The sequence below is a fragment of the Hydra viridissima genome, unplaced genomic scaffold (genome assembly GCF_058129835.1).
Source record: "Hydra viridissima isolate aposymbiotic clone 2 unplaced genomic scaffold, HvirCarnegie_v1 scaffold_4, whole genome shotgun sequence".
NCBI lineage: Eukaryota > Metazoa > Cnidaria > Hydrozoa > Anthoathecata > Hydridae > Hydra > Hydra viridissima.
This window is the reverse complement of record NW_028324303.1, coordinates 11,959,736-11,978,214: the sequence shown is the minus strand read 5'-3', so window position 1 is coordinate 11,978,214 and position 18,479 is coordinate 11,959,736. Positions and strand designations below refer to the sequence as shown.

The 18,479-nt window shown below is 32.0% G+C and overlaps 1 protein-coding gene across 1 annotated transcript; it reads right to left on the bottom strand.

Moving 5' to 3' along the window:
- Positions 1–10,470: 10,470 nt before the first annotated feature.
- On the bottom strand, positions 10,471–14,783 carry LOC149889929 (uncharacterized). Its single transcript, XM_090085848.1, has 4 exons — positions 14,520–14,783; positions 12,388–13,121; positions 11,209–12,142; positions 10,471–11,117 (listed from the first exon to the last, which is right to left on the bottom strand). Exons 1-4 carry the CDS (start codon positions 14,677–14,679, stop codon positions 10,606–10,608), a joined length of 2,340 nt encoding a protein of 779 aa, XP_089941974.1. The 5' UTR covers positions 14,680–14,783; the 3' UTR covers positions 10,471–10,605.
- Positions 14,784–18,479: the final 3,696 nt, after the last annotated feature.

Here is an 18,479-nt window from a genome sequence, read left to right as displayed (position 1 = left end):
ACAGGTCTTTTAGCTGCAGGACGAGGAGCTGGCACAGGTTTTTCAGATCCAACAACAATCCTTACTTTTGTCGGTTTTACAGAAACTTTTGTAGGCTTTATAGAAACTTTTGTCGGTTTTACAGAAACTTTTACAGGTGGTTGAACAAACCTCACCACGGTAGCATTAACAGGCAAAGGTCTTGCCTCAGTCGTTCGTCTACGAAGAGCAGCAGGAGCAGAGACAACTCTAGGAGGCTGCAAAGCCATTATAAGTTCCTCCTTTCTCATTTTAGAGTATCCTCTTATTTTCTCCTCTTTAGCAATTTCTTTTAATTCTTTCACAGTTTTACTTTCCATTTTTATTACGGAAAGATTTTTGTTTAAGCCACTTTCAATTTTTCGCTCTTTGGCGGTAGTTTTTGCTTTTTGCTTTTTAGCATCAGTTTTATCACCCATTTTATTAAGGGAAAGAAAATTTTTTTCGGTGCATTCAATTTTTCGCTCTTTAGCAATTAAATCTGGTTTTGAAGAATAGATACTCATTTTATCTCTGCCGTGATTTTCTTTAAGTCAATTCAATTTTTTTAAATCTTGGCACACTTTCAGCATATTTTCTTCTTCGAAAAGTTTTTATCGTTTTTTAATTCTTTTCGCGGGAGAATTAAAAACTTATGAAACAAGATAATTGGCAAAAATTTCGCTTATTGAGTCGTATACATGTGCTTGACCCATTTCATCAAATCTAATCGTATACTTTCTTCCCCACTCGTCATGTGCAGTAAATTCACATCCAGTCGCATGAATTTCTTTTTCTTCATCAAACAGATGCGCATGACCCATGGTATCAAATTCAATCACATACTTCCTCTCCATCTTTTTATTTATGCCAAGAATTTTATTTAAGTCAATTTTTTAACATGTTAAAAGTTAAAAAATCAATTTTGCTGCTTTTTACGTTTTTCAAGCTTTTCAGAATTTAAAAATTCAATCTTGATTCCATCATCCACCTTTCCATCTCGACGCTCTAAATATCTCCATCCACGTCCAGTCCCTGCCATCGCTTTGTAAAGAGACTTGTATTCAGTCACCTCACCCGTTTCAATGTTGGTTATTCTCACAGTGATGGGTTTTTTCTTAACTAAACTAAGCCATTCCCATTTCGGATCAACAGGTTTTTTTTCTTTTGGAGGAGGCTTTACTTTTTTTTCTTTTGCTCTTTCTAAAATCTCATCTTTACTGATCAAATTATTTTCAACCGCAAGCATCATCAACGTTATTAAATCATCTGCTGTTTTACTAACGCCGTTTTCATTCAACAAATTTTTCAAATACGATGTTGTATATCTCATTTTTATTATACCAAGATTTTTTTTAAGTCAATTCAAAAATCATGATTCTTTAGAATACTCTCCAATGACTGGTCTTGTGTTTTTTATTGCTTTCACAAGCTCATCCTTTTTCATTTCCGAGTAACCTTTTATCGCATGGCTTTTACCTAATTCACGCAATTCTTTTACCGTTTTGCTATCCGTTTTTATTCAGATAAAAAAACTAATAAACAGCAGTCATGTTGGTTCCATCTGAAACAAATTTAAGCAGTTTGTCAGAAATAACCACTGCAAAAATAACGGTATTTGCAATAGTTGAAGTTCGAAATTTAAGGTTTACCACTAATTCAGCTGTTTCCGACGCCACTCTTTCTTTTTGCTTGCTGATATCCACAAAGAACAACGGATATAATTTTATATATTCAAGCAAGCTTAACCCAGATTGACAAACAAGTTCATTTGTACCGTAATATTTATCATCAAAAGAGAACGCATCTGAATAAGCCATGACCACTCTCTTTTCTCCAAAATTCAAGTCGTAATTGTAATTTGGATACTTTATTCCATTAACAGTCACGTAAAAATTGCTAACATCACAATGGTCAAATAGTGATGGATTAACTGTTTGACTGGAATTTCTGTTTGTCTGAAGTCCGAACAAGATAAATCTTGGAATGCTTTTGTCAGTGACTCTTCCAAGCGACCAGGTAAATTCTGTTTGACCGGCTGGAATAAGCTGTCTTTCACATTTGTTTGATTTATAAGCCACTTGAATGGGAATTTTTTGAGCTATTAAATTCATGAAATCAGTCTTTTTCGAAATATCCAATTCAACGCGAGGCATATAAAGTCTGAATTTTTTAAGGTTGATCATTCCTGCACTAACGCTCTCCGCTCTATAAATCGCATCATCACATTCTTTCTTTGTAAAGGTGATGGTATGCCTAAACCCATAAACAACTTTGTCATAGGTTTCGCAAAATCCAAAAATGTGCTTCAACGGAATTTTAAACGAAAAAGCTCCAACGGATGTAGTGTCTGCAAACAAGTGGTCTCGTCTAACATTGAATCCTGAATTTCCAACAAGATTTGACGTATCCATATACCACATCTGTTTTAATCCATCAGCAAACTGAAATCCATAAGGATATTTCATCAATCCAAGTATGGTGGTGGCTGGACCTGGATACATCACTCTTTCCACTTGCTCTCCCGACAAGTCATAAGTCACATCATTAAACAAATACATCAAAGCGTTGTTCACCAGTGCAATGTTGTCTTTAGCATCGTAAAAGGTTCCATCGCTCTTTTTCAACACTCCTTCAATAAGAATGTAAGCCTCTGATGGTACTGTTTGAATCGATTGACAGTCAATCTCAAAAGTAATCGTGCCTGAAGAATTTAAATCGAGATTGGTTGGAAGGTACTCAAAAAAATCAACTTTTTCAATACCAATATCATACTCTGGGTTCTCAGTAACTCTTAATCGCTCAGTACTTATCATTTTTTATATAATAAAAAAAATTATTTAATTCATTTAAATGTCTCTCATTGCAAGACATTGCAAGTTTATAACAAGTCATCGCAATAGAATGCTATCTTCATACTATTTTCATGCCCTGCCCCATTTTCACCAGGTCTTGAATTCGAATCGCGTTCTTTTTAGACATTTTCTTAATTTGAATAGATGAACCAGTCTTTAATTTTTTAATGGTCTTTTTACCTTTATCAATAGCCACGTCTTTAGCAGCGGAGATGGCTGAAAGGGCTAACTCTGTCCCAGCAGATTTTGCAGCTGTAATCGCTTCTTGCCCAATTTTGCTTGATGCAGCATTTTTAAGCAAATTCACTGTTGCTTTTGACACACTTGACGCAGCTGCTCTTTTTATGAAATTTTTAATCATGTCTACAATACCACCTCCACCAACAACGTTCTTTTTCACATATCTTCTTTTGTTCACAATGAGCATTTTTTTTTAAATAAAACAATTTTTTTAAATAATTTTATCAATAGTGCTCATTAACGATTTATATTCCTCTTTATTAATCTCTCCTTGTCTCAACAGCTCATCGCAAATAGCAACAGCCACATTTCTTGACTCTTTATTCCCAGCATGCCATGCAGCAATACTCAATTCAAGCTTTTCCACCAACGCATTAGGATCGCTCGGAAGAATAATGACACCACTACCTTTTTTACCTTTTTCAATACGCATCATTTTTTCCCAAATAGGAGCAATAAGTTGCTGATACTTTGGTCTTCTTGATGATTTCGGTTTATGCGGTTGCGAATCAGATCTTATAGCATCACTGTCCATTAAAATTTTTTCATAATTTTGCAAATCTTCATCGGTATAGCTCTTTGGTATTGTTAATTCAGTCATCAGTTCCCAAAGACCTTTTGTTCCATTATACTTTTCTTCACCGACAATGATATCATTTCCATCTATTTCAACCTCCATTTTTCCAATGTACATTTTATCTCCAACTTTGTTCACTTCAAAAGGCATTTTGGATACAAATTTTCCTTTAAGCATCTTTTCATTGCTCTCGATGATGGGTTTAAATAGCTTGCTCACATCAGCTTGAAAATTCGTATCTGAAATGTTGTCATTCACGCTGTTCTGATAAATCCTCTTTCGTCTGTCATTAATTTCTTTCACAATTTCATCCCTTTTATTCAGGTCTTGTATTTTAAAGAAAAACATCTTTTTAAAATACGTTGAAAAAATACATAAATTGGTTTTTACGACTACGTTGATCCTTTCTTAAAATACGTGGAAAAATACATAAATTGGTTTTTACGACTACGTTGATCCTTTCTTAAACAAATTGTTAAACGTTTGAATCGCGTCTTCTCGTCCTTTTTGGATCAAGTTTTCTTTAGTAACTTCATCTATCCCCTTTTTGGTTTTGGTTCGTATTTCCTCCATCAAGGATTTAAATTTTTGAAGCTCATCAATAATCAATTGAAACTCTGAATCGTTTATTTTTCCATCCATCAACGCTTTGGAAATGTGCTCGCTAATCGTATTCAATTTCGACTCTGCCAACACTTTGATCTTTTCATGCTTCTCTGCTTTTAATGCTAGTTTTTTGTTGACTTGTCCTCCTACAATGGATAAAAACCCCATTCCAATAGCCACACCTTCACATGCAATTGCAACAGGGGCAGCAGCGATGGTTGATAAAAGACCAATTCCAGTCACACCCAAAGCAATGCATAAGGTTTGGATTGTATTATCTACATTAGAAATGATCCTAAACACGCGATGGTACTTTTTGCTTAGATGAACTCGCTTTGCTTTTTCACTCTCTATCTCTTTCTGAATCTCGCTTATTTTATGAAGCCTATAAACATATCCTTCATCTACAGGAGCTGATGGAAGAACTGGATAAAGTTTTTCATTCAATATTTCCATTTTTTATTAATAAAAAAACTATTTTAAATCAATATAGTTAATCTTGCAAAGTTTTTCTCCTTTTTTAACGGTGACTTCCTTGTTGTTATAATTGTGTATGGTTATAAATATCTCATCCACAGACTCGGAAAAAATAGCATCGTTTTTGAAATAATTCAATTGGTTGCTTATTTTATCCATCAAAGTGACGACAGCAATTCCTTTGTCTAATTGTAAACCTACAGACAACGATATCTGCTTGTGAGATACAGGAGGAAATTTAATGTCTTGTTGAGCAAAAATCTCATATTGTTTGTTAACGTTGAAATAAGGTGGATGATCTAACGTTTTCGTAGACACAATAATGTTGTTTGGTTTTCTTTCCTCCAACTCTCTAACCCTCTCTTCCAAAATTTTTAATTGCAAATCCAAACTATGAACTTCTGCTGAGGCAACATTTCTAAAAAACTTGTGAGGAGCATGCATTTTACATATTAAAAATAAATTTTTTAGATCATTTTATTCTTTATATGTGAGGAATAAAATGATTATCGTTTTAAGCAGCAGAAGCACACACTCTATATTCATCCTTTTTAAAACCTTCAATCAACGCCTCAATCTTTAATCTATTTCTTTTCTCCTCCTCATCATTGATGTAAATGATAAAGTTGTTTCCACCCGTTTCATTACGCATATCTTCTAACAATTCATTATATATATAATCATCATATTCATTTTGTTCTTCAACACTCATCGAATTGTAATCTAAAACTATAGTATCATTGTAAGGTCCATTGTAAGGTAAATCTTCAGGATCAACATCTTCTGAACTAGGCAAACTAAATACAGCAGCTTCGTCTAAAACATTAAAATCATCATCGCTTAAATAATATCTTTCCATAAATTCTTGCGTAAATTTTTCAGTATATTCTTCCATAAATTGTTCATAAATTTCTTCTATTTCATAAGTAAATTCATCTCTCTCTATCAACTCTAACGCATATTCTTCAAGACTAGTAATTTCTTCCGGCGTTGGAGGTTCTATCCTTTCATTCATTGCATTTAGCCGTTCTATCATCGCACGCTGATTTTCTGACATACTCATTGTTATTTTTTATATGAAAAGAAATTTATTTAACTCAAAATTCAAATTTTTTTTCTTTTCATATAAAAACAGCGTGTCTATTTTTGCAAACTTAACAATTCATTATTATCTACCCATGAATTAAACGAGTCTGGATATCCTAACCATTTGACTAACGACTTGCTCTTGGTTTTGCGAATGATTTTTTCAATTCTGAATATGTCTTGATGCGTCTTTTGCATCTCCTGCTCGTAAAATGTACCTTGAATTTCTTCACCGTTAGCATCAGCGATTTTATACGTGGGTGGATTCGTATACTGAACATTTGACACGGTAAAAACCTCTTCAGTCCATCTCGGTGTATACCCCTTTTCAAAATGAGACTTCTTTTTTACAATTCGCACTTGATCACCCATGGAAAATTTTGGTTTTGCTGGTAATGTTTGATCCTTTCCATACAGACTCCACCAGACCCTACCTTTATTCTTTTCATCGCTAGCTTCCACTGGTGTCATTTTAATAGAAGAGTGCTTTGTGTTGTTGTAATTTTTCACCATCTCATCTAATACGTCGATGTATTTATTAGTGTTGTTAGCTGAAAAATATTTAAACATTCTCTCTTTCATTGTTCTATTCCATCGTTCAACAACAGAACTTTTTTCTTCATTTTCAGTGGAATACAGTTGCACACCCAACGCTCTCACATGTCTGTTGTAAAACTCTTTTCCTTTGTCTACCCACAATTTGACGCATTTTCTTTCTGTGAAAATCTTTTTCAACGCTTCAGCCACTTCAAGACCTGTTTTGCTTTTTAACGGAACAATCCATCCATACTTTGAAAACACGTCGATCACCATGAGCAAATATTTTACCCCGTTGTTGAATTTTGAAAACGATTGCATGTCAACCAAATCAGCAGCCCATATCTCATCAATGTCGTTCACAATCACTTTTCTTTTCTTAAAATGATGAATCACCGGTTTATGAAGCTCCTCTGCAAGTTGATCCGTCCATTTCAAATCACTCACACCCAATCCGAATTTAGCTTTGGCTTTGATGATGGGTTCGATGATTTTTCGCTCGCTTATTTCTCTCTGAGTAGGGTTTGGAATGGAGTTCATTTCTTCAAGCATCATTCGATCTGCTAAATTTCTGTTTTGCTTGTCGTTAAAATACTTGTAAGCTAAATCGTGGTGGTATGCTGCATTGTCTACTCTATCCACCGGTTTGCTCCACTCTTGATACATATCGGTAGATGTGAGTCTTTTGTCTAAATTGGTTCCAGGTCCAGCAAAATTCATCCCTGGAATGTGCATTTCTCCTGGAAACTTTGCCCATGGAAGCTTTATTTTTTTTGAAAAATTGTTGATCGATTCCACCAAGTCTCCTCCACTAAGCGCATGCGCAGAAACAAACTTGCATTTACCTCTTCCGCAGACGACACAAGTTCCTTTGACTATATGCTTGTTGTTTTTTGTGATCTCGTTTTTCAAGTGAATGGTTTCAGTCTCTCTTCTACACTTAACACAGTACATTTTTTAACATATATAAAAACTTTTTTAATATAAAAAATATGGAAGTGATGAAATTGTCGTGTAAAATTGGGAAAACCAAAAGAAACAACAGCAAGCTTTTACCGAGAAGCATTCGAGGAATCATCGTTGGAAAGTCTGGATACGGAAAAACAACGTTGCTGCTCAATTTACTTTTAAGACCTGGATGGCTCGATTATAACCGCTTGCAAGTGTTTGGAAAATCCCTTTTCCAACCTGAATACAAAATACTCAAAAGATCATTCGAAAATAAACTTCCTAAAAAGGATATTGTTGATTTGTTAACGGATGATGTACAAGACGAAATGGAAAAATTGAATTTAATCCATGAAGATGTTATTAACGATCTTTCAAAAAAATATTCCAACAATGATGATATGGAATGTCAATTTTTCGAAACAGCAGACGATGTACCTGAACCTGAAGATCTTGATTCATCCAAAAACAATTTAATGATCTTTGACGATTTGCAATTGACTAATCAAAACAAATGTGAAAAATACTACATCCGAGGAAGGCACTCTAACGTCGACTGCTTTTACCTCGCTCAAAACTATTTCGAGATTCCAAGACATACCATTAGAGAAAATGCTAACTTTATTTGTCTCTTTAAACAAGACCAAAAAAGCGTTAATCACATTTATCAAGATCACGTTTCCTGTGATATGAAAATAGAAGATTTTAAAGCCTTTTGCAATCATTGCTGGAATGAACCTCACGGATTTGCTGTCATTGATCTCTCTTCTAAAAAGAACGAGGGAAAGTACCGAAGCGGGTTTGATGATTTTTTATTTTTCTAAAACAATTTAAAAAATAATTATTATTTTAAAAATGACAGGTATAATCATCGGTGTAGATGGAAAATCAAGTGTTATCACTACTGAATTTTTGGATAAAATCGTTTTTGACGAAGGAAAAAGTTATGAAATGGCTTTTCTCGGTCTTGAGACTTACAACAGCATTCCAAATGTAAACAGTAAAAACAATTCTTTCAAATACAGCATGGACAATGGAGCTCATTGGGAGAACATTAACATTCCATCAGGAAGCTATGACATTAAAGACATCAACAATTATTTACAAAAGACCGTCTCAAACACAATAAAAAATTATGCGTCTCAAAGCGCTAGCTACGTCACAGCAAATAAAATCAGCTACTCTCCCGGTAACATAAAAATCGGATCCAATTTAAGCACTTTAAAATCAACCATCACACTTGGAATGAATTATTTGATGGATTTGAACGTGGAAAACAGCATCGCATCAGTTTTAGGGTTTACTAAAAGAAAATTAAATTCCAATTCCGAATACGAGTCGGATCAAATCGTTAGAATTTCAAGCATTAGCACCATCAGAATCGTTAACAACGTTATCGGATCATCCTATATTAATGGAACCCAACTCAATTGCATTTACTCCTTTTATCCAAATGTTAGTCCTGGCTATAAAATCATTGAGAGACCAATGCATTTGATTTATCTTCCTGTTAAACTGTTTGAAATTTCAACAATGGTTACTCGCATCATTGATCAGAATGGAGATTTGGTTGATTTTCGTGGAGAGGATATTGCAATACGATATCATATTCGAGAAGTGAAATAAATAATTTTTAATACATAAAAAATGAGCAATTATCAAAATATCAAAATTAATATCTCGCAGAGCCAATCTGATAAAATTAAAAAAGCCATTCAAGACAAAACCGATACTAGCATTAAGCTTTCTCATCAAGACTTGAACGGTAAACATGTTCTCGCTATCACTAATGCGCAATTGAATAAAATTAGAAAAGCGTATGAATCTGGAAAAGGTGTTACACTCAAACTGAGCAAAAGACAACTTGTACACAACTCAACCATTGAAGGTGGATTTATCGGAGCTCTTCTACCGTTACTAGGTATGTTAGGCAGCACTCTTGCTACAAGAGTAGTTCCTGCTCTCGCCACTGGATTGTTAGCAGGTGTAGGTTCTTCTGCCGGCTCTGCTATGGTTGATAAAATTGCAGGAAGAGGTCTTTTTTACATGAGCAAAAATGGGAAAGGAATGAAGATAAAAACTTTAGGTGGAGAAGGATTGTTTATCACCCCATGGACTAAAAATGTTTACGGTGATGGACTCTTCATTAAAACTGGAAAAGGCTATCAATCTGCTGGAGCTGGATTATTACTCGGACCTAACTCACCCTTTAATAGTATACCCTTTTTAGGTGCTATTCTATGAAAATCGCTTGTTAAAAAATTCGGATAAACTTTTTAAGAAATTAAAAAAAAAATGATCGACTTTCAATGGATTGATGTAGAAGGAATTGTTTTACCTAATGAAGCTTTAACTAACTTTCAATTGATAAAGGCTGCTAAACAGTTAAAATTAAAAAACTTTCAAGGTGTGTTTGTCAGGGATGAGTTACCAAAAAAGCCAATGAAAAAAGAATGTGGAATCGTGAATACGGGAGATTCAAGCACTGGTGGATTTCATTGGGTCTGTTGGTATAAAGACGGAGACAAAAAATACAGTTTTGACTCTTATGCCCAGCCTCCTCTTGTCGAGCTCGTTGACTATTTGAAAAGCCCTGTTTATTATAACAGCGAGAGAGTTCAGTTTGGTGATACGTCTTATTGTGGTCATTTGTGTCTTTACATCTTAAAAAAATTGAATGAAGGTCTTGACTTTCAAGAAGTTATCAATACCTTGTGGTGAAATTTTTAAAGAATAAATTTTTTTTAAAAATAACAAACCATGAACGTTATCCGATCTCATCATCACGATGTTTACACCGAAGAAATCAACAAAGTCGCACTCAGCGCTAACGATGACAAAAGACACATCTTGCAAGACGGTATTCACACCCTAGCCCTTGGACATTACAAACTAAAACCATGCTTTACATTTATGAACTATGATCAACTCTTCAGTCTAGAATAAATTACGAAAAAGATACAGTTTTATACTTCTTTGCAGGTTCCGGCATGATATTAACAATGAGATGGAAATCTAATAACATTTTTACATTTTAAAAACACAATACCATCTTGAATTCCTTAAGTATGGAAAAGTATCAATGTCCCAGAATCCGCATATTGTAGTAGTTATACTTTCTTATGAAATAACAATCAATTATAAAAATTCACTGTTCACCATAATTTATTTAACAACCAATTAGCCATTGATTATCTTAAAATAACAGCTGTAAAACTAAGAGTGACAGATAAAAAGTTACTTGAATGTATTAACTTAAGAAAAACTTTATAATAATATATTTTAACTACAATCAACTTTTATAAATTGTGTGCTGCCATAACCTAGAGCTAGTTTAAAAATACCCAGTAATATCTTTTGATTAGGTAAATTGCACACATCATCGATATCAATCATATGAAATTCAAAATTGTCGTCAATAATAAAGTCGAGAGAAAGCATTAGCAGGCTCTTTTCACTATACTTCAAATCACCTGTTAAAATTGTACCGAAATAACCAATTTTTTTAAATAATACTTCTTCAAAGTATTTCCAGCCTCTGTTTGGATTTATAGGCAACAACAATTTATTCATAGCTATCTTAAATTCAGTAAAAATATCTTCGTCTTGCAATGTCGTTGCTTGAGTTACTGTTGCCATATTATTATATTCGTTAATAAAAGCGTTTTGTTTGCATTTATCTCCAGAAAGCCTAATATATGGCGTCGTGCAAATAAACACGGAAGAGTGCGATATTAGGACATTGTAACAAAGAGCGAATCGATAGCCGCGAAAGAGGGGTTGCGTTGAAACAACTAGAACAAAAATCAAATAAAATGGCCTATCAATTTTGCCTAATTATGTGCCAGTCTTTAAAAAATTGTTAAAAAAAAAAGTAAAACTTACATTTAGTCACGGCTATAGGTCCAGATTCGCACATTCGTACTATTCGAGAAAATTTGCTGGTTACATGAACACCAATATCCAGTGTTTTCTTAGCTGATGATTTGATAATCCAATGCTGCGGAAGATCGCATTTTTCAAACTCCTCATTGAATTTAGCTAAATCACGTGGAAGAATCATGCATTTAAATAGCCAGCTGCTTTCTTTAAATCTATATTGAAAATAGCTTTGTAGGAAATCACGGCTTGAAAAAACTTCAGCAGTGCGTACAAGATCTCCACCTAAATTCATAACTGTATCACTAATAGTTAAAATCTTTACATCAGCATTTTTCTCATCGCTTGTCACTTTTAAATTTAATACATTAGCTAATTTCTCAACTTTGTCAGCTTGAATGCCGCTTATAAATATTGACTTAATTTCATTTGATGTTTTTGTTCCTTCACTGACTTCACAAATCGTAACAACTTTGATTTTTTGATGTTCATTTTCTTCTTGTTTTTTATCTTCACAAGATTCATCAACATGTAATTGTTTGTGAGAAATTTTCTTTCCTAAAAACACTTTCATTCTAATTTGTTGAATATCTGAGCTCTCATTTGCAACAAGAGATGGTATATAATTACGAGTACACCTTGTACCTTTTGGGATATCTTTTATAGGCCAAAATAAGTTAAGAAACTGACTGTCTGAAACATAAAAAAATGGAGAACATTTAAAGTTTGGGTCACGTGCATGAGTAAGAGCAGAACCATATGCATCCATCACATACCAAGTTGGGCGGCGTTTTCCTGCACATTGCAAACAATATGTCTGGTTATATTTCCACATATTATCTAATATATCAGAATAATAAAGATCGAAACATTTTTGCTTAACCCAGAACTGATGGAGGATTTCTGCTTGTGACAATTTGACTTCGGATTTGATAAGATCCTTAAAAAGAAAACATTCATCTTTAACAGTTATTGTCAGTAAAAAATAATCTTTAACAAATATTGTTAATAAAATTTTTTCATTTTACCATGAACAAAAAATAAATACTAATTGTAAGCATGCTTAAATACATATAATTTTATAGGCAAGTCTTGCATTAGGAAAAACCTAAGTTTTATACTAGGATAAATAGTTAATAAAAATTTAATGTACTAAGCAGATTTCAAAAGTAGTAAATATCTTACCTCCCACACCTCTCCAGCATTTATTTTCTCTAATGTCATACACAACAAACCAGGTGATTCAATGGACCAAAATGAGCTGTCAACTTTAATTGGAGCGAACAGATCACCACTAACTAATACTTTACCATCAATAATAAGCTCCCATGAGTTTCTTTTTAAATTGCTAATAATATCTTTTTTTTTTGCAGATGAAGGAACAGACACATATACTGAAACAACTCCTTCTTTTTTATCTTCACACCAATTATAAAGCAAGGTTGTTCCAGCACCTTTTTCTTTTTTAAGAAAGTTGTGATACATTTTTTTTAAATAAGCATCGTTAGAAGTTTCTAAAATATGACCACTAGATATTAAGGCCATTTTAAATTCTTCATAAGAACACTCTTCCTCACTAGCACTTCCTGACATATACTTGTGATTAAAATCACCATCCTCAAGTTTAATTAGTGCTAATAATGTATCACCACCACACTGTTCAACAAGATTATAAATGATTTCCTTATTCAGATCTGTATATACTTTCTCAGCATTGTACTTTTGTTGTGAGAAGTTTTCAAACTCATCAAAATCAAGTTGTGGCAGAACATTAAAAATACCTGCAAGATTATCCAAAAGGACCACATTTCTTTTTAGTTCATCAATACTTTTCTTGGAATAATCTGTAGACCAAAGATGACGAGATACAAAACAACATCCATTTACAGTTAAATCTTTTTCAGTAAGAAGCATAGATCCTAAAAGTAAATTATCAGACTTTTATCATTTTGCTTGGGAAAATTAACATACACAAAAAATAGTTTGCAAATACCGACATATAATGCATAGTATTCTGATTTAAAGATTTTAATCAAAGAGCTATCAAATATTAATAAAATTATTATTAGGTTTATAATTCTTGGTGTTTGAAGTTGACTTATTTTAGTTTTTAAGACATAGATCTGAAAATGGCATGCAGCTTTTTTACATGAAAATTAGATATAACATTTCACAAAGAACAAATGACCATTTTACTTTATTTAGATCAGAAAGACTTTTTCTTTATTTAATCATTTTTTTTTAAAGATATTCAAACCTAAATATTGAGCATTTTTGACCAAAATGTTTTGAATTTTTGAATAAAAAAAATGATTAAATAAAAAAATATGTCATTGTAAAAAAAACTTCAGATTCAGCTGATTTCAGCATGAAATCTAAACTTTTGAAGAGAGTTAAATATAGAAAATTTCAGCTACAAGTTCATTACACTTCCTGATATCAACAAACATCATTAAAAATACATGTCCTTCCCCACTCATTCTATATAGATATCAGAAAAAGTAAAAACCAAATAAACATGTCTTTTTAAATTTCATTTATTTATCTTTTATCTCGTTTTGAAACTATGATTTTTAAAAGTTCTGATTTTAATAAAATAAAAATGTTTAGGTTTACAAAGTCTTTAAATTCTTTTTTTAGTTTATATTTTTTATTTCATAGTGTACATTAGTAGTGCATGGTATCCAGGTGTTTAAGAGCACAAGTAATACTTAACTATGGTACAAAACAGAATTAGCTGGAAACCCGCATGTGTGGAGATGCTTTATTTTCTGTTACTTAAATATCAATCAAACTTATCCTACTTATGTTTTAATATGCTATGTGATTTTGGATACTGTGTTTTTCTTTTTGTATTTTTAATTATTATCAGTGAAAATTTTACAATTGAAATACTTTAGTAAATTTTATTGTTGTCCAAAGCTTGAAAATAATCAAAAGTACTTATTTCAGGTATAGTTCCAGAACTTAAGAAAAAAAGCACTTTGCCTATTTCCTTAATGCAATCAGTGGTTTTAAAAAAGCACTTTGCCTATTTTCTTTATGCAACACATTTGGCATAAAATTGTTATTCATCATATATTCTTCTACAATATTAAATCAAGATCCTTTTTTCAGATTAACTTTTACTTTTGCAAGTCCACTGTAAGCTTGATCTTATTGTCAGCCATTTGACACTCTCCTATTTTATGGCAAAAAAAACTTAACATAACGAAAGACCATATAAGTTAAATTCCAAAATCTTGATGGTGAAAACACTGGTAAACAAGTAAATAGTATTCACATGAAGCAATAACTAGAAGATAAAATGTACATGCCTGAATTATGAACTTTAGTAATTTTAAATGTGTCTGCAACTTCACCAACATTTTTTTTACTAAGCATATGAAACAGCGTTTCATAGAGTTGATAAGGAAAGTTAATTGATTTCAGTTGTGGTTCGTGTAGTTCCACAAAATGTGCAAATTCTGTTTCCATTTGACTTAAATTTTTTTTAGCTTAAGACTTTAAAATTTAAAAAAATTAAGTTTGTGCTATATTTGTTTGGAGAGTAAGGCAAAATTATGCAAATCAGTGCCGACAACGAGGCACTACACGAGATATTTTTGGTTCTTATTTGAAGCAAGATTATCTCTGCGATAGCAATTACAACTTTTTTTTTAATCAACTTACATATATACAAAACAAAATTCCAAAATATTTAAAGTGAACATAATAATTACAAGTGAAATATGATAAATATAGTAGTAATCGATAATAATTGAAAAAAAAGTTTTTAAGCGGCATCATACTGCAAATAAATTCCCACTGTAATCAATGTTCTATTACAATTCCCCCAGGGCTAAAATACTTAGCGTCCTAACCAATATTACACAAAGCATATTACACAACAAAAATTTTTTTTTGGCAAAAAATATATTCTTTTAAAACATCTAATTAACACGAACATAGTTTAAAAGCTTTTCTAAGTAACATTTTTTTTTGCGGCATTTAACTTCTGAAAATTTCTTTAGTGAATCTGAGCTTTCGAAAGAGATTTTCTTTAATTATTGTTATCACGGAAGATTCTATTTTTATTAAATTGTTTATCTGTCGACGAATTTTTTTTTTTCCTTCTGTATTATCAATGTAAGATGTTGCTATGTTCCCAATCAAACCCAAAATTTTGTCGTTGTTATACGACAAAACATTATTAGGAATCCTAACACCGGGCGCTAAATTTAGACTGAATCCTACATTTAGACTAAATCTGTAATAGATATACCGATGCCAACGGTTTCATTCAACGGTTTATAATTCCCCATTGTTTCTTGTCAACTTGCTGCTGCAAAGGATTTCGGATCAATAAAAGGTTGCTTCTCCTATATCATCGTGGAGACCTTTTATTGATCTGTAATCTTTTTGATTTTATTATGGTAACAACTTTTTTCTTTCTATCTTTCAATCTCTTTCTCTTACTTTTGCTTTACACCAATAGGAATATTATACTTGGTTATATTATTCTTTAGAGCTTTGAGCTAATGGTTCTTCTCTACACTTTTTTTTTGATGAAGTAATGCTTTAAAATCTTCTTTATTCCTATATTATAAACATTTTTTAGTCGCACTATCTTAGCGCAAGAGAGAAATAAAACGCCACCGAGTTGAGATTCATATGCAGATAAAACCAAGAGGTTTTAATTCGAAAATCTTTCCCGAATTACTGGTTTTGGTCCATTCTTCATATTCCTCAATCTTGCTATGGAAGTATTTGTAAGATGCTCAGATTATTCATAAGAAAACTAGAGCTCAACAAGCGTCAAACACCTTTAGGGAGCTTTGTCGACCTCTCTTAATCTGCTCGGCTATTAAAGAAATCCGAGACAAGAAACTTTTCAACATTCTTTTCTTTTCTTGTGTTACGCAACAAATTTTGTAATCTTTAGATACAGGATCTAGTTTTAGGCATGTCTACTCCTCCATCCAGGTTTGTATTGGGAGCTACTAACTGAAATATCTACTAGATAAACGATCACTTTTACAATTTCTCGACCCATTCTCTATTCGACTGCGTGACAACCTGAACTACTTTAACCATTATATATTGATCTTTTAATATATAATTCATTCCAAAACATTTGCACTGATAGACAATATTGTAATATAATGAAAGCATTTTAACAATAGGCAGAAGTCAATGTATTGCTAAATGCTGTAATAATACAATTCCTAATGTCGTAGAATTCGTCTCTTTGGTTATATTTCCTTACAAAACAGTTTTTAAAAAATTCAGCATTTTTGGTGCTGGAGCAAAATACTCATCGGATTTAAAAATATAAAGCGTAAAAACCTTTTCCTGAAAAACTAATTCATTTTAAAAAAACTTTTTTTAAAAAACATTCTTTCTTTTTTTTTTCTAAAGAAAAATCACAGGATATCAGCGCTCAGCTTGTGGTACTTAATTAAAGTGGAATTTTAAAAACCAACACTATGATTCTTGTTAATTTCGTGGAATATGATCACTGATCTGTGCAGACACCTTTCTTGAATTGAAATTCGGACAGTGTTTGAATTCCTGATACAAAAGTTTGGACCGTATTTGGTTTGTATTGGTTAGATGGTCAAGATGTAATATATTAGATTTATGCCATTGTTTTCACTATTTTTATTTACATCTACGAAATTTTTATCAATAGTTTATTACTGTAACTTAAGATTGAAGAACAATTTAATAAAACTTAGTAAAATGATCAACAATTTTATCAATTTTTTTATCAAATTTAAACAGCTTTAATCAGCTATAGACTGCATTTACTTAATGGCAATTTCATATATAAAATACAATGAGTAAGAAGGATAATTTGAAATATTAGCAAATACAGTGATATTTGCTGTAATTATATTATTCTGCAATTTAACTAAACTTTAATTTCCTTACGTTAGTGTTGGATGTAAAAGCTGTTAAAATTATGTCAAAAAAACTGGATGTTGTTGGAGTTACAAATAAATGTATAATGCTGCATAAATGTTCTTATTTTGGAAAAACTTGGACAGAAAAGTGACAAATAGCATCATATTTTTAGTTAATTTCCATGTACACTGGTAAAATAATATTGCATTTTTTTCCATATTAATAAACAAATTCGTAAAATTTCAAAAAAAAAAAAAAAAAAAACGAACTAAAGTGAAAGCATCGTTTATTCTTATTTTTCCTCTGACGAATAAAATGTAACACTGCAGCAACTTAAAGAACGGAATTTTCTTCAACCTAGATTGCAATGTTTTCAGATTTTAAGTTGATTTTTGAAACCTTAAGTAGTTCATTTTTCAGTAAACAAGTGAATCCAAATAGGTGATAAATTCTTAAGTTATTTCGCAGCTTTTAAAACTAAATTGTCAGTGAAGAGTGTTAACCTCATAAGTCGTTTACAAACAATTTTAATGGAGACAGTAAAAACAAGTTTAAAAAATGGAGTTTTGAAATTCCATACCTTTTTTTTACTTTTAACTGATCAACATTTCAAATACACTTGATTTGGTAATAAAAATTAATATTTGTATTCAATTTATCATGCCACTATGTAAAAAATTGGAGTTACGAGTTGTTATTCACATAGAAATTGACTAAATTCATAGAGTTACAAGGAATTCTAAGTTAGTGATTACTAAGAGAAAAAACTATAATATTTTTTACTTTCATATTTAATAAATTGAAAAAAAAAGCAATGAAATTTAATAAAATAGTTGTCCAAAATAATTAAAATGTATACGTAAATATATAGTTACAATATATAAATAAAAAGTTTTTCTCCTTCAGGAAAGTATAGAAATGCCCTTATGTCGGTTAGTTTACTGTCTTCAAGGGCACGCCAAGGACGGATACTTTTGTATTCCATAATGTTATCAAACTTTTTGATAAAATACGTTATTCACTACAGAAACATTTAAAAGCACATTGACCATAATAGTATTACGATTCTGATACGTACGTAATTCTAAGTAGATGACTATCTTTCTGACCACTGTGTTTTCCATCCTTCCTTGTATAAAACGTTTGAAAGTTGCGCTTCAAATAGAGACGAATTCCTGGGCAGTCTTTCCGTCTTTTGTCTAGGTCCACAGAAAACAGTAACCCTCATTTGTTTTTGAATTATGGAAACGTAAATTATGGACCCGAAGTTTGGCCCGGTAGTACATAGTGTTCACATTGACTTGAGAGCTAATAAAACAGCTTGCAAGTCAATTTAGAAAACAAATTCAGTTTTATTTTTGGTCTTTTCCATTCTTACTTCGTTTTTT

Excerpts from the sequence above, each read along its gene's own strand:
- LOC149889929 (XM_090085848.1), bottom strand. The coding sequence starts at position 14,679 with ATGGAAACAGAATTTGCACATTTTGTGGAACTACACGAACCACAACTG. Across the intron at positions 13,122-14,519 it reads TACTAAAGTTCATAATTCAG|GATCTATGCTTCTTACTGAA; the intron begins GCATGTACATTT and ends ATTTACTTTTAG. Across the intron at positions 11,118-11,208 it reads ACCTATAGCCGTGACTAAAT|TTGTTTCAACGCAACCCCTC; the intron begins GTAAGTTTTACT and ends TTTTTGTTCTAG.